We start from the raw sequence: 14,567 nt of genomic DNA, 5'->3' as shown, positions 1-14,567 counted from the left end.
ATCTGCATAATTATTATAAATTTGCATATTAAAGATCTATTTTCATTATCAAATCTCTCTTCAATCAGATCTCATGGAGCTGTGCTTATTCAAATAGGAATCGTTATTTAGTGATTAGTTACAAGTTTTTGGTTGTACAGAAAAACAATACTCAAAAGTATCATAATGACAGACACCCTCTATATATAAGCCTACTTTTAAATTTAATTTTCAGAAAAACATACTTGCATTGAAGGCAAAGCAGACAATATTGTAATACATATTTATTTTTAAGCATTTAAGAGCAAATAAAATAATATATAATTAAAGTTACAAAATTTATAAAATGTTTAAATTATATAACATGGTAGTACAAGATGATGTCCACATCAACTTCAACTTAGACTGGTGGTGGTCAGTAGAGTCATCTGCAGTGGCCATCTTATTTTCTTCTTTCAGGATGTCAGTCATATTCAGATCCAATACTAAGACTAATACTTCCCTTGTGCACTAAAGTGGAATGATACCACTGGTTGGTGTTAACCACAACTGAAAAAAAAGAAGTGATGTTTAACAATGAATAGCAGAAAAAAATCATACAATATCATCTTTGTTGAAAGTGTCACCATACATGTCCGTTTGTTGATTGTAAGTAGCTTCCTTCCACTTTTTTTATTTTCCTGGATGAGTAGTCAGGCACACCAATTCTTCTTTCCTTTCCTAGATTTTCTTTCATTTTTAGCTGTAGGCCTAACTTTCTTATCAGACAATAATGTTCTACTTAATTTACTTGTATACGTACTAATATCTCCTGGGTTCAGTGTGGCGCTAATGGTCTGGCACACATTCTCACATTCTGGCGGAGGGGTTAGAGTCCAAGTCTTGCTGCCCATGATCTGAGCTTGCCATGATGGAAGTTCAACACTATCAATCTATGAAAAAAATATTGGTAGAGGTCTAGTTTGATTTAAAAACCAGCTATGGGATGAGATTAAATTAGTCTAAAAAAGTGGATTTATAATAATAATTGATATCTTTAGAAAAATCTTACATGAATGCCAGCACCAATGCCTGGAGTTCCAACAAAGATCCATGTAGAGTAACACACAGATCTTTCTGGCAGAAAATAAGGTTTTTGTGTCATTTGCTTGATCATAGTGCGAATATGTTCATCACAATTACTCCTGAAAAAAGAACATAATAACATATAGTATTAGTAGCCTATAGTATTTATGCCCAAAGATATTATCAGAAATGTCTTTACAAAAAAAAAAAGAACGATGGATGTTTAAACTGCTGGGATGGATGAATTAATAATAATTACAAATTTTGATATAAGGACTTTTTTTGGGCACAGTTACTAAAAAATAGATTTTTCTAAATTTATACCGAAGTATTTCCTATATACTCACCATCCAATATACCAGTTTGGCGCACCATCCTCTAAATTCTGCATTTCAGGCGTGATACTTTCAAACGCATCTTTTAAAGAGAGAAAATCAGTACGATACGCAAAAAATGCACAATTCTCTTGAATATCGTCAATGTTCGACGATAAATACATTTCTTTTAAATAATTAAAATCAAGTTGCGTTAATGCTGTCCAGTTCTGAATAGCATTACGTATAAGAGCTGGTCGATTCGTGTATGCATGTCGCATCTCAAACTCCTCTTTGGTTATTGCATCATACAATGGAATGGATAACAAATCTTCACACATAGAACAGTCAGTTATTGGTCCAATTAATGATGGTGGAAGTGTATCTTTATTTATTAAACATGGTTCATGGTGCAGAGATGACTGTATACTGTTTAAAGCCACGCCACAGAGTGCAACAGCTATGCCTACACCAACTAAACAAATCAATAAACAGTTACTGTTAGATTTTTGCACATCAAAACGCTCGATACAATTATAAAAGGTTTCACCAATTTGATCTGGATTAAAATCATCTTTTATAGCTTGTTGCCGCAAATTCTTTAATTTTGTTTCAAGTTTTAAAAATGCTGGTGTTTTATCCGCATTCATAATTGTTACAATGCTTGTTATTGTTTTTATTGGGATTATTTACTTCCTTGTTGTATAGAGGGCAGTATATCTACTAGATTGTCTTGTAAAACGTTTGAATGAAAAGTTATTAATAGATTACTCCAATAGTTACTATCAAACTTATATATCCATATATGGACATACTGTAATGATAATGATGATAATGGTAATATCACTACCATTATTTTGGCACATCACACTTTTTTCTCAAATTAGTGTAGACAGAGCTTAACAGACCAGGTCAAATCATTTTGTCAACAGTGTCATCAAAAAGCAAAAACATACAAAAGTTTAGTATCATCATATAATCAGATTATTATTATCCTTTTTTACAAATAAAAATGTCATTGTTCATTCAATATTTTAAAAATTATTAATCTGAAAAAAGTGAGTAGGATTATCGAGTTATGAATAAACTGGAAACAAGCAGCAGTTATTACATTCTTTAAAGAGCTGTCAGTGAGGTTGCAACTTTCGCAAGAAAAGGGAACAATCTCTGTTCAAGTCACAGGGTAGTCTGGGTTCCAGACGGAGTTTTGTTTAAAAATTAGTAAAAAGATAAATATTTTGGCACATATGGCATTTCATACGATACTACTTAATACAGACTTGGGGCAAGTCTAGCCACAGGGTTGTCAAATATGGGCGGCCATTAGGGCCAAAATAGACAAACGTTGCCGTACGAACAATTCCGCTCCCGTAAGGCAAACTAATGGCGTTAAAGACACAATTCCTCGAGTGACAAACAAATATTGCCGTACGGACACACAAACACATTGCCATATGAACAAATTGCCGTATGGTTAAATTGGCGTAAGGACAAACATTGGCGTAAGGACAAAAATTGGCGTAAGGACAAAAATTGCCGAAAGGACAAAATTGCCGAAAGGACAAAAATTGGCGTAAGGACAAAAATTGGCGTACGGTCTAACTAAATATAAACGTTGAGGGCAGCATAGTAATTTAAAACCACGTGACTGAAACCACTCTGTTGTGTGTCCAGTCGATCCTGATGGGGAATAAAAACATAATCATGGAAGGCTTGTGTTAAGCTAGCCAACAATATAGGCCAGCCGACAATAAGCCAGCCCACTTTTATTTTTTCCAGCCAACAATAACTATGAAACACCGTTTGTGTATTTTTTACATTTTCAGTGTTACTTATGGTTTTTATGGTATTAGAAATGAAATATTTGTGAGAAAACGGCGGATTGTTCCTGGGAGTCACTTGGTGGGATTATACTAGGGTACCTCTTTAGTCGTCCAGTAAAAGTTTGAGTAGGACCGCTGGTCCCGTTTACTCAGCATTTATCTTTTAAATCTGAGTGTAACTCAATTACGATTTTTAATATTATAGTGAAGTTTACTCAGCATCTATCTTTTGAATTTTATACTGAATTTGTGAGAAAACGGCGGATTTAAAAGATGAGGGCTGAGTAAACGGGACCAGTGGTCATACTCTAACTTTCACTGGACGACCAAGGAGGTACCCTAGTATAATCCCACCAAGTGACTCCCAGGAGCAATCCGCCGTTTTCTCACAAATAGCCTACAGTATAAAATTTCACTATATATAAAAAATCGTAATTGAGTTACACTCAGATTTTTAAAAGATAAATGCTGAGTAAACGGGACCAGTGGTCATACTTTAACTTATACTGGACGACCAAGGAGGTACCCTAGTATAATCCCACCAAGTAACTCCCATGAGCATTCCGCCGTTTTCTCACAAATACAGTATCAAATTTCACTATAATATTAAAAATCATAATTGAGTTACACTCAGATTTAAAAAATGAAGGCTGAGTAAACGGGAACACTACAGCGGTCCTACTCTAACTTATACTGGACGACTAAGGGTACCCTAGTATAATCCCACCATCGGACTCCCAGGAGCAATCCGCCGTTTTCTCACAAATATTTAATTTCTAATACCATAAAAACCATAAGTAACACTGAAAATGTAAAAAATACACAAAGGGTGTTTCATAGTTATTGTTGTGGCTGGTCTATATTGTTGGCCTTCCATGATTATGTTTTTATTCCCCATCAGGACTGGACACACAGAGTGGTTTCAGTCACGTGGTTTTAAATTACTATGCTGCCCTCAACGTTTATATTTAGTTAGACTGTACGCCAATTTTTGTCCTTTCGGCAATTTTGTCCTTTCGGCAATTTTTGTCTTTACGCCAATTTTTGTCATTACGCCAATTTTTGTCCTTACGCCAATGTTTGTCCTTACGCCAATGTTTGTCCTTACGCCAATTTAACCATACGGCAATGTGTTTGTGTGTCCGTACGGCAATATTTGTTTGTCACTCGAGGAATTATGTCTTTAACGCCATTAGTTTGCCTTACGGGAGCGGAATTGTTCGTACGGCAACGTTTGTCTATTTTGGCCCTAATGGCCGCCCATAGTCAAAGGCCTCTGTGAAACCTTACCAACCATACCTTGCTATTAAACACAGAAAACTAGTAGACATAAATAAAATATAGCATCTGTTTTATTGATTGCAGACATAAATTATGCTTACTTTGACCACCATGGAGCAACAAATCCATGCTTTGACAACAACAACTAGTGCCTTCAAACTTTAATTGTTCTTAAATGATTTAGCCCTGATATGTGTATATAAATTTAAGCTCAGTGGTTACACACAATTATTAAGCAAGCAATACAGGTGGTTCTGATATGCATACTTTTTAAACGATTTACACAATTTCTATTGTCCAAAATTAATTACTCTTGTCTTTTGTAAATACATTGATAAAACACCACCAAAGAAAGTAGATATAGTTCTATAATTATAATTCTTAAATTGACAATAAACTGTATTTTTAAAGAATAAAATCAAGGCATTTGATACATTTAAAATGATGATGAATAATATTAAGAAAACAAAACAAAAGCTATACAAAAAGCTATTACTTTAAAATGGTGGCTCACAGACTTTTGAAAGTTGAGTGGTTAATTATATGTATAATTATTTGTTTTCCTTCCCAAATTACATTCATTTAAAACCTGCACCCAACCCCATCACTTAAATATTTATCCTACCTTACCAATATTTATATACACCTCATTGAAATATATGGTTTCAGTGTAGTTAGTAATATTTATTTTTGCATATATTTAAGCGTATAACCACACCCATGCCACTATAAAGCTTATCATTAAAAAACAATACATACATTAAAAATAAACGCTAGGCCTATGTCACAGTACATTAAAACATACTTCGCATTCAAATGAGCGGATTGATTAGACAATCATTTTCTTTTACAGAATTGCATAACTTATAAGTTAGGTGGGCTAAATGTATTTTGAATCCATGAATTTAATTGTTCAATTGCTCATTTTCAATACATAACAAATCAATAGACATTACACACACTTGCTATGTGACCAAGATTTTTGTTTCCGACTCTCAATTATACATGCATAACAAATATATGCATACAAAATATATGATTTAAAGTGTCTTGCACTGTAGCTTACGGGAAGAAATACCGCTACAAATTATTTTTGTTAATTATATATATAAATAAAGATGAAGAACTGATATGTAGTGAGGTTTATAGTATTTCACAACTTTTAGGCCACCTTTCTATCTTATCTTCTGTTTTGTCAGCCAAAGAAGCAGGCACTGAATTACCTTAGCTAAATGGAAAACCTATTTTTATACCTGACTCCTGGAAGAAAGTTTATACTTCTTGTGGTGTAAGTGCAAAATTGGTTATATATATATACTTGCACTGATGAAGGGCTAGTGTTGCCCGAAAGCTCTGCTAACTTTTCTGGCTGTTTTACTTATCGTTTTGATTTAGCTTTTCGCTTTTTTTTTTGTATCTCCATTGAGATCCAGCCACTGATACCCACAGCATTGTCATTTTTTCAGTAATTTGCCTTTGGATTTATATAAATCAAAGGCAAATTACTGAAAGAATGACAAGGCTGTGGGTATCAGTGGCTGGATCTCATATATAGATATACTGGAGTGAAAAATAAAAGTTTATATTAACAAATGGAAGAAACATTAAAATAAAAGAATGAAGGAAAGACAAATTTGAAAATATGTAATTGTCATATGAAAGACCTTATTTACCATATATTAATTATTAAATTACTAATGTACATTTGATTGGTTTATATTACTACATGTGAAAGAAATGAAAGTACAAACTTAAATTATTAATATATAATATATATCTTTAAAACAAAATTAATTAAAAAATGTTCATCTAAATATTAAAATCTATTCAAATTATTTACTAATAAGTTAAAACACTATTTTTCATCAAAAATATAAATCTTTGCTTTTAACCAAGTTAAAAATTAAAACTAATTATGAAAGTCCTAAGAAGTTTATTCAGTACTGTATGTTGTATGTATCCTAGGACATTACACAAAAGCTTGTCAGCCTTGTGGAACTAGATCCTATGGAATTACGCTTACAGGAAAAATGTCTATCTCGACCTCACAAAAGCATGATCACATTTCATGACTTTTAAAATATCACTATCCTGTCTTCGTCCTCTTCTGATTGGCTGCTACTTAATGGCAACATTCTACTAACTACTGCATCCGCTGAAATCTCACTCACAAGTTACTTTCAAGGCATGATTAAGAATACTTTTCCAAAAAAATGTTTGTCCAGTGAAGTATCAACACATCAAGCAATATACAAACTCTTGTTATGCTAGAGAAATTTTCAAATAAACTTCAGATTTTCTGTCAATAATAGGAAGAATTTTAAAAAACCAATGCAATGTTTTATGAGGAACATTAAGTTCTATCATGATGGCAACCAAAATTTCAGCAACGTTTAAAACAACTGCTAAAGTTTATATATAATCTCAGGAAAATCAGCGAGATATGCTTCAGCTTTTTTAAGATGTCAGCAATGAATGTTATTGATTTGAAATCTTGCCTCATCTCATAGCTGCTTTTAAAATGGTAATAAATTATGAACTTTATTTGAACTATCAATATGATAATTTGATTTTAGTGATTAGATTAATCTTGATGCTTGACCTTTTGCGTTTATTGAAGGTCAACACCAAACATCAATTGTATGTCCATCTTGAACTGACCACCAGTGATCTTCTGTTGTAATCCCAACATTTAAAAACATGATAGAGATATCAATACAACAGCCAAATGAAACCAGATTAGACACCAAATCATCATCTCTAATAAAGTTCAACTTTGGCGGGTCCAGGTAAGATTAAAAACTAGGTTCAGTCTTTAAGACTTGGTCTTCTCCACCGTGGACTGAGATATCAACATACAACAACCAAATGACAGATTTCTGAAACCAGACAACACCAACCATCTCTAATAAAACTCATCAGTATCTGAGTTTAACTTTGGCGGATCCTGGTAAGATTCAAAACTAGGTTCAGGCTTCAAGACTTGGTCTTCTCCACCGGGGACTGAGATATCAACATACAACAACCAAATGACAGATTTCTGAAACAAACAACACCAAGCATCTCTAATAAAATTCATCAGCATCTGAGTTTAACTTTGGCGGATCCTGGTAAGATTCAAAACTAGGTTCAGGCTTCAAGACTTGGTCTTCTCCACCCATTTTCTTAACACAGTGATTAATTGTTCGTAATATTGTTCCTAATCGACGATCAAGTGCTTCAAGATGTGCTTCAAGTATGACGGGTGTGACCTGGTCACGCGCTAATGACTCTCGCATGACGTCACTAAGTTTGTATTCTTCTTTTGACAATGCGATTAATCTTCGGTACGTTGAAAGACGAAGTCTGAAAAAAAGAAAAGAATGTTTTTATTACCTAACTATATACAGTACTAATAATATACTAATATAATATATAATAAAAATATACAACAACAATAAATGATTTAATTCATTTGGCTAAATTTCCCATAATGTAAATCAACTTCTGGGAGTCTAATCTATACGGTCATTATTGTATGTAGTTTTGTCAAATTAAATACAGTAAGTTAAAAACAATATTTTATGGGAATTAAAATTACTAAATCTAGGCTTTACTTGCAGTAAACCTAATATCACTCTATTGGTGTACTTCTACTATACAATATCACTAATACTGAAATCTAAAATTCTAAAAACTTACTTCACAATGCTTGAATTTGCTTTGAATTATCAAATGTTATGAAAGCTATACCTAGTGTAATTTTGTGTCCAGCACCTAGTCCTATTCTTCTCTATATGGAGCTATCATAATGCTAATTGTATAAAGTTCTTGTGAGCATGCATAGGTGTCTACTGGTCTCATTTGTGAGCTTTCTCCTAGTTTATAGGTCATAGGTCGTTCAAAATCAAAAGCTTTTTGTAGCGAGTAGTAAAATCAAAAGCTATCTATTGTCTTCGTAGCAAGCAGTAAAATCAAAAGCTATCTATTGACGATTAATGGTTGAATAATAATTGTTTGAATTGTCTTATGACCATTTATCATAAATTGTATTTAAAAGATTTCTATCGCTTTGTAAGCGACGAGTTCAAACTTGTAATTCATTCCCAAAACACCATTTGACCTATAAAATTAATCAGTTCTTACACAGTGTTAATATTTCAAGATTACGGCAATTTTGTCAGTGTAATTTTACCTTTGGCAATTAAGAAAATCTTTTTATCATATCAAAATGCATAATAATGTACAACAATTCATAAATTTGATATTACAGTGCTGATATTTTAACTTCCCTTATAAAATTGAACACTGAACAATTATATCGACATTGTGATGTTTCTAATTCCAAATGTGCTTGAGTTATTTTGCATACTGTATATTCAGAAACAAGTAGCACTCCTTTTTAGTGGGACACCTTCACAACTCAAGAAAGTGTCCCAGTAATATAGGTATCTCCTGACATGTGATGTCACAAAGGAGGGGTTCTACTGTATGCGCAAAGATGCTCAGAAAAGAAATCTATTAGTCACTATCTGCAATAATGATATACCTACCGACAGCATTGAAATAATGGTGCTAAAATTGATAGTTCATCATGGCTATGCTTCCCAAACCTGAAAAATTATACAAAATTCAATTTTAAAACATCAGCCTATTGTTTCCTTCCTCAAGTATAGATAATTTATTTATAATATATGCCTCTATAACATATTTTCTAGCTTGCCTGTTTTTCTTAATAGAATATAGTACTTACGATCTGCCATGATCCATATGGATAGGATATGTAAAATTACCAAAAAACTCAAACGTTTCATAATGATGACGGTCCATGTTTCCTACATAAGATACAGAAAATATTATTTAATATAATTATTTGTAAACTTAAATATTAAAAAGGAAATACAATTGATTTCTCGCTACCAAGTAATTAACTTTTCTTAAAATAGTAAAAGATTATAAATAATATTCGTAATCCAATATTATTACTTTGAAAGCAAAATGATAAATCAGCAACTATGATTAGGAAATAAGTACATTTCAACCATATAATTTATATCTGTTTAAGCGGACTGAAAATGATTAATCTAAAATAGAACATTGGGGATAATAAACTATTATTTGTTATTAACTTTTAATGAAAATTGTTGAGCAGTTGCTATTTGAAAATCAGTTATTAATAATTAGATGAATTCTGTAGACGATAAATAGTGTTCTTGATGTGTTATTATGATAAATAGCCTAATAATCTATGCGTTAAAGACGTACAATAAATGAAAAGAAAACAGTAGAGCATACTGAAGCAATTTCCCTAAGGTATTTACAGAAGTACTGTGCAGAAAGAGATGAAATTGGGTAAAAATATCTTCAGATATTTGTCTTTGAATAACCAGGTATTTGATTTATTTCTATACCATACCATACAAGAACAAAAACAGATAAAATAATTTTGTATGGTACCGGGGATAGCCCTCTAAATCCCCAGGGAATTTACAGCCTGAAAGGGTTCATGCATGTACATCTTAGACCCCATTTACACTTACAATTGGATCCTGGGCCGCTCCAGGATCAGGTCCAAATTTAATTGTTTGGGCCTGATCCAGCGTGTTTACACTTGCGTTCCAAACGATGGCCCTGACGATTCAGTTACTTCATTTTCTCAATTCATTGGTCACGGTTCACTAAATAAGCTGGCCCAAACATAAAAGCCGCTCCTGAACCTACCTGGAGAGGTGGCCCAGATCTGCGTCCGGCCCAGGGCCGGCCTAACTTTTTGGAGTATTTACACTTATCAATTGCCGACCCAGGGCCGGCCTAAATCGTAAGTGTAAATGGGGTCTAAGTGCAGAGATAGTGTACTAGTTAAAATAAACATGAGTCCTGAACTGTAATAGGACAGAGATGATAGAGTAGTAAGCAAATGTCGCCCTCTATCATGAATTAATAGTCTGTGATGGCGGTGTATTGAATTTCTGATCTATTGATGATCTAACATTATTGATTAGAGATGACTTGGCTTGGTGGTATTAATGTTTTCTGATCCTCTTCCTAATTTCAAATAAAAAAGTTCTGATAGGAATTAAGACTTCATATTTAAGAATTTTTTTTATTACCAGTTACAATAAAATGTGTAATACTTACCAATGAGGAAATCGAACACGGACATGTCCATCAGGTCTAGAAGACGTCGACCTGAATTATACGGGTGTTTTGTCATTACTGTATTGTGGCAGAAATTTGGTTCGTGTTCCCACCTGTTCAAAGATGATGAAATTAACAAGACATTTTATGAGCACTATAGTATTGAATACAATTTTATGATTCCATAAAAAATTGATGCTACATTAATTTCTAAGCAAATGCTTTAGATTTTACAACTTCTGATCTTATTACTAATACATAAGTTGTATTAAAGATAAAATTCAGCATAAAATGTATATCTATATATTGAATATTGCATGGAAATTTGAGATGGGAATATAATTATCTAATTGTAAGGGTGTGACCTTAAGGATGAGAAGATGTTCGGTACACAACATTCCTTTCCCATTTGATTTTAAACATACTGGTTCTATACGAATACGTACACTGCGGATCTATGTTTGCTGTATGAGCGCCTCCATGGGTGTCGCCATGTTTTACGAGGTGCTATCTTGAACGCTGGTAAGTATGCTGCAAGGGATGCTTCCAACATGTCTGGTTTTCCGCAGACTGCTGTTTCCGTCTCGCAATAGTATGAGCAGTGGCCAACAAAACATATATTATTTGCTGTAAAATATAAAAACGCAAGATATTTATACCTAAGGTGAAAATCAAAATATTCCTGTTACTTATTAACATATTATTTATTAATTTCTAAACATAAAAAAATATTTTCATGATTCATTGTACAGAACAGAGAGAACATAGGCCATGATCTTTGTTGGCTTAACTTCATACTTGTTTAACATTTCCCACAGTCATATCCTTTATTTCTTAGAATTACTTATATGAAGTAAAACACAATGAAATCCAGTGATTGCTATAAGTTGGTGGTTAACATGATTGCTTATAACGATCCCATATCCTTTTGTAGATTAGAAGGGCCCAACAGTGGAAATTCTAAGGACTTGGGAGACCTTTTAATCAGAAAAGGAATCTATTCTATAAAATAAAATACATAATATTTTTAAACTTAAAAAGAAGAATAAAAACAAGACATTGTTCTCAAACTTATCTTTTAATAAATAGTTAGTAATGCCTTTTTCCTATTTTAGGCAATTCTAATTTCAATACAGTAATGAAATATAGTTAAGGGGACACCTTCAGGCCTAAAAACATGTTTCCCTTAATATGGGTGTCCCCTAAATAGAGGCTGACTCCAGGGGCTGACTGCAATGGTTTCCCCCTTACCCTTATTTTTTTCCCCCTTAATAGGGATGTCCCCTGAATAGAGGCTAACTGCAATGGTTTCTCCTTATTCGTGTCTGTTTTCCTCTTAATAGGGGTGTCCACTGAATAGAGGCTGACTCCGGGGGGCTGACTGTGGTCGTTTCCACATACTCATATCTCTTTTCCCCATAATTATTAATAGAAGTGTCCTCTGAATAGAGGTTGGCCATAGCATTAAATCATTATTTCCCCTTCTTCGTTTCACAAGAAAATTTCCCCTTAACACGGATGTCCTCTGGTTAGGTGTCCCGAAGGAAGTGTTATACTGTATAAAGAATTTAATATCCTTTGAAAGACTGGCTTTGAAAATACAATATAAATGTTAATATATTTTCCAATGGCAATATTAAACTTGACTGTGGTTTCTATTGATTTGTCTATTTTAATAATATAAAATCCAATATAAAATGTAATGTATTTTGCAATGTAAATTTGAAAACACATTTTTGTTAATTTAAGTTCCAGTTTAAAAGATACTATATTCTATTCAAACTAGGTTAAAAACATCTTTCTAAACCTTGTTTCTACAGTCCTTTATTAACTGGAAATTTAATATTCAATATAAAAGGTAGGGCACCTATTAAATTTTTGATAAAATAGATTTTGTGTGTTTATTTAAAGAAGTATTGTCCCCTAAAACATGAAAAATGAAGATTAATAAAATCACACTTTGAATAGACCATTTTACAGTAAAGTTAATCACTTCAAAAAGACAAAATAAATGGTAAATTCAACCAAAAACTTTTTGGTCATAATGAATAACTATATGTTGTATAAAAATTACATAATTCAACAAATTTTTTTTTTTTTTTTTTTCGGAGGGACTATATATATAACTGTTTTTTGTGGTATATTTCATGAACTATATTTTAAACATTCGATAAAAGGTTTAAACAAAATTATGGTTTACCTACATTTTTCCAAAATGGTTTTTAACAAATTATACATGACATAACGGTGTCTTTAACATGATAAATTGTTTAAGACACTCAAGCAATGTACTCCGTTAAATGTCATATAGTAGGTACATTATCTATCAATCTAATTCACACATGATCGAAACTCATGCACGTTTTCCAATTACGTTTAATTGACACGTTTGAAACACACGCGAGACCGTCGTTTACATGCGCTACACTATGTCAAACGTGTAATAATTACAGAATCAAACACGATTGTAGAGAATTTACTGTTTTCTGGATGATTGACAACAAAAAATAAAAAGGTAAAAATGATTAGTAGATTCTGAGTCAATAACACATCAATAATGTACAGTAATGGGTGCAATTTATAGAAAAAATAATTTTACACGATCCATAAAGGGAACTGTATAAAAGGAAATTATAAGCATGATCTGGCAATAAATGGAGTAACAGTTTAGACAGAAGAACTCTACTAAAAGTGACACAGAATAATAAATAGGTGTTCTACATATGATAGCATTGATACTCAGTCGATACATCAGTTTAAAAAATCAAAAAAAATTTGACATGATGCTCAAAAGTTCTGTACAATTTGGCTATTAAATGGAGTAAGAAGTTGGACTGAGGAACTGTACTAAAAGTGTTACACTATATAACAAGATATATGTTACTGTATATGTTCTACATCAGACAGCATTTTAGATTCAGTCGATACATCAATAATAATTGGGGCGATTTATATACGAGATCCGGAAGGGGACTAACTGCACATGATCTGGAAAGGAAATGATGCTAATTATAATATGAAAACTACATCAAACAATCTGAATATGTCTATATATGTCAAGCCTCTTAAAATACAAAGCAAAAATGGTTGTGGAGTATAAGGTAATGTACTGTTACTATCTATCTCCTCCTAAATGCTTGGAAGAGCCACTGGCCAGCATTAAATTATGCTTTTAATGATCCTGCCAAGCTTTCGAAAGACACAAAGAGAACAATTGTATTTTTTAATTATATTTGAATATACTGGAATGAAATAGGTAAAATAATGAAATGTAGATTGATTCATGAGAGAAAAGGGAGAGATCTTAATCATACTTTACTTTATCTAACATTTTAAATGAATGAATATTCAATTTATTATCAAACATTTCAAAAATTCTAAGAAGCCTATCTGGATAGTTTGCTTATAGCTGTAGGCTATTTCTTCATTATATTAACACAAAACATAACAAATGATATAAAAAGTATATTATATACTAAAGATTTTAATTAATTTCGTTTTATATGCAATATACATATTAAACTGTCTATAAATAGCTGTAAAATAGGTTATACTACAAAATAAGTGTATTACAAAACAGATAATATAAAATTAATCTAGATTCTTTATAATAAACGTTTCAAATACCTTACAATTTCATCGAGTTAAAAGCAATATTTGTATAGCCATGGAGAAATCCTAACTTATTTCTCCATGGTATAGCCTACAATGCACTTTATAACAATAAACTTTCCACACAAAATTAAAACTCAACTCAACTCACTCAACTAAAAGAAAGTGACTCATCACCTGTCAAATAGCAAGCTGACAAATGCTATTTCTTATAAAATATGAGCCACAGTTACATTACTTCTGTCAACAGTTGAGTCATAAGACTAGGAAACGAGACTTATGTATGTAAGAAAAGATATAAAGCATTCCAAAAATAGTTAAATGGACTGGTGATGTCCAATGGGTCTGCAGATTACGTTCAAACATGGAGTAGGCA

The 14,567-nt window shown here is 32.3% G+C and overlaps 2 protein-coding genes across 7 annotated transcripts in view; both read right to left on the bottom strand.

The window, feature by feature from the left end:
* Positions 1 to 186: 186 nt before the first annotated feature.
* LOC144841007 (uncharacterized) lies at positions 187 to 2,056 on the bottom strand. Of its 2 annotated transcripts, none has more exons than XR_013611982.1 (4): positions 1,392 to 2,056; positions 1,031 to 1,163; positions 782 to 907; positions 187 to 528 (listed from the first exon to the last, which is right to left on the bottom strand). XR_013611982.1 is itself a non-coding variant. In XM_078697148.1 (4 exons), the coding sequence occupies exons 1-4, from the start codon at positions 2,006 to 2,008 to the stop codon at positions 443 to 445; spliced, it is 966 nt and encodes a 321-aa protein (XP_078553274.1). In that variant the 5' UTR covers positions 2,009 to 2,049; the 3' UTR covers positions 187 to 442. The 2 variants fall into 2 exon arrangements, 1 of the variants encoding a protein (XP_078553274.1); XM_078697148.1 differs by having other exon boundaries at positions 782 to 911; positions 1,392 to 2,049.
* A 3,900-nt stretch (positions 2,057 to 5,956) lies between these two features.
* The window catches only part of LOC144840994 (extracellular serine/threonine protein kinase FAM20C-like), a 33,760-nt gene continuing 25,149 nt past the window's right edge, over positions 5,957 to 14,567 (bottom strand). For all 5 annotated transcript variants that reach the window (XM_078697114.1, XM_078697113.1, XM_078697116.1 and 2 more), the window contains 5 exons: positions 11,026 to 11,206; positions 10,580 to 10,692; positions 9,195 to 9,276; positions 8,995 to 9,054; positions 5,957 to 7,807 (listed from right to left, as the gene is read on the bottom strand). In XM_078697114.1, the coding sequence (XP_078553240.1) occupies positions 7,528 to 7,807; positions 8,995 to 9,054; positions 9,195 to 9,276; positions 10,580 to 10,692; positions 11,026 to 11,206 (716 nt within the window). In that variant the 3' untranslated portion in view covers positions 5,957 to 7,527. The remainder of the gene's footprint in view (positions 7,808 to 8,994; positions 9,055 to 9,194; positions 9,277 to 10,579; positions 10,693 to 11,025; positions 11,207 to 14,567) is intronic.

The sequence above is a fragment of the Antedon bifida genome, chromosome 4 (genome assembly GCF_963402885.1).
Source record: "Antedon bifida chromosome 4, ecAntBifi1.1, whole genome shotgun sequence".
In the NCBI taxonomy this organism is placed as follows: domain Eukaryota; kingdom Metazoa; phylum Echinodermata; class Crinoidea; order Comatulida; family Antedonidae; genus Antedon; species Antedon bifida.
The sequence above is the reverse complement of the archived record's forward strand: the minus strand, read 5'-3'. Positions and strand labels throughout refer to the sequence as shown.

Excerpts from the sequence above, each read along its gene's own strand:
- LOC144841007 (XM_078697148.1), bottom strand. The coding sequence starts at position 2,008 with ATGAATGCGGATAAAACACCAGCATTTTTAAAACTTGAAACAAAATTA. Across the intron at positions 912-1,030 it reads GCATTGGTGCTGGCATTCAT|ATTGATAGTGTTGAACTTCC; the intron begins GTAAGATTTTTC and ends TTTTTTTCATAG. Across the intron at positions 529-781 it reads ACTGAACCCAGGAGATATTA|TTGTGGTTAACACCAACCAG; the intron begins GTACGTATACAA and ends CTTTTTTTTCAG.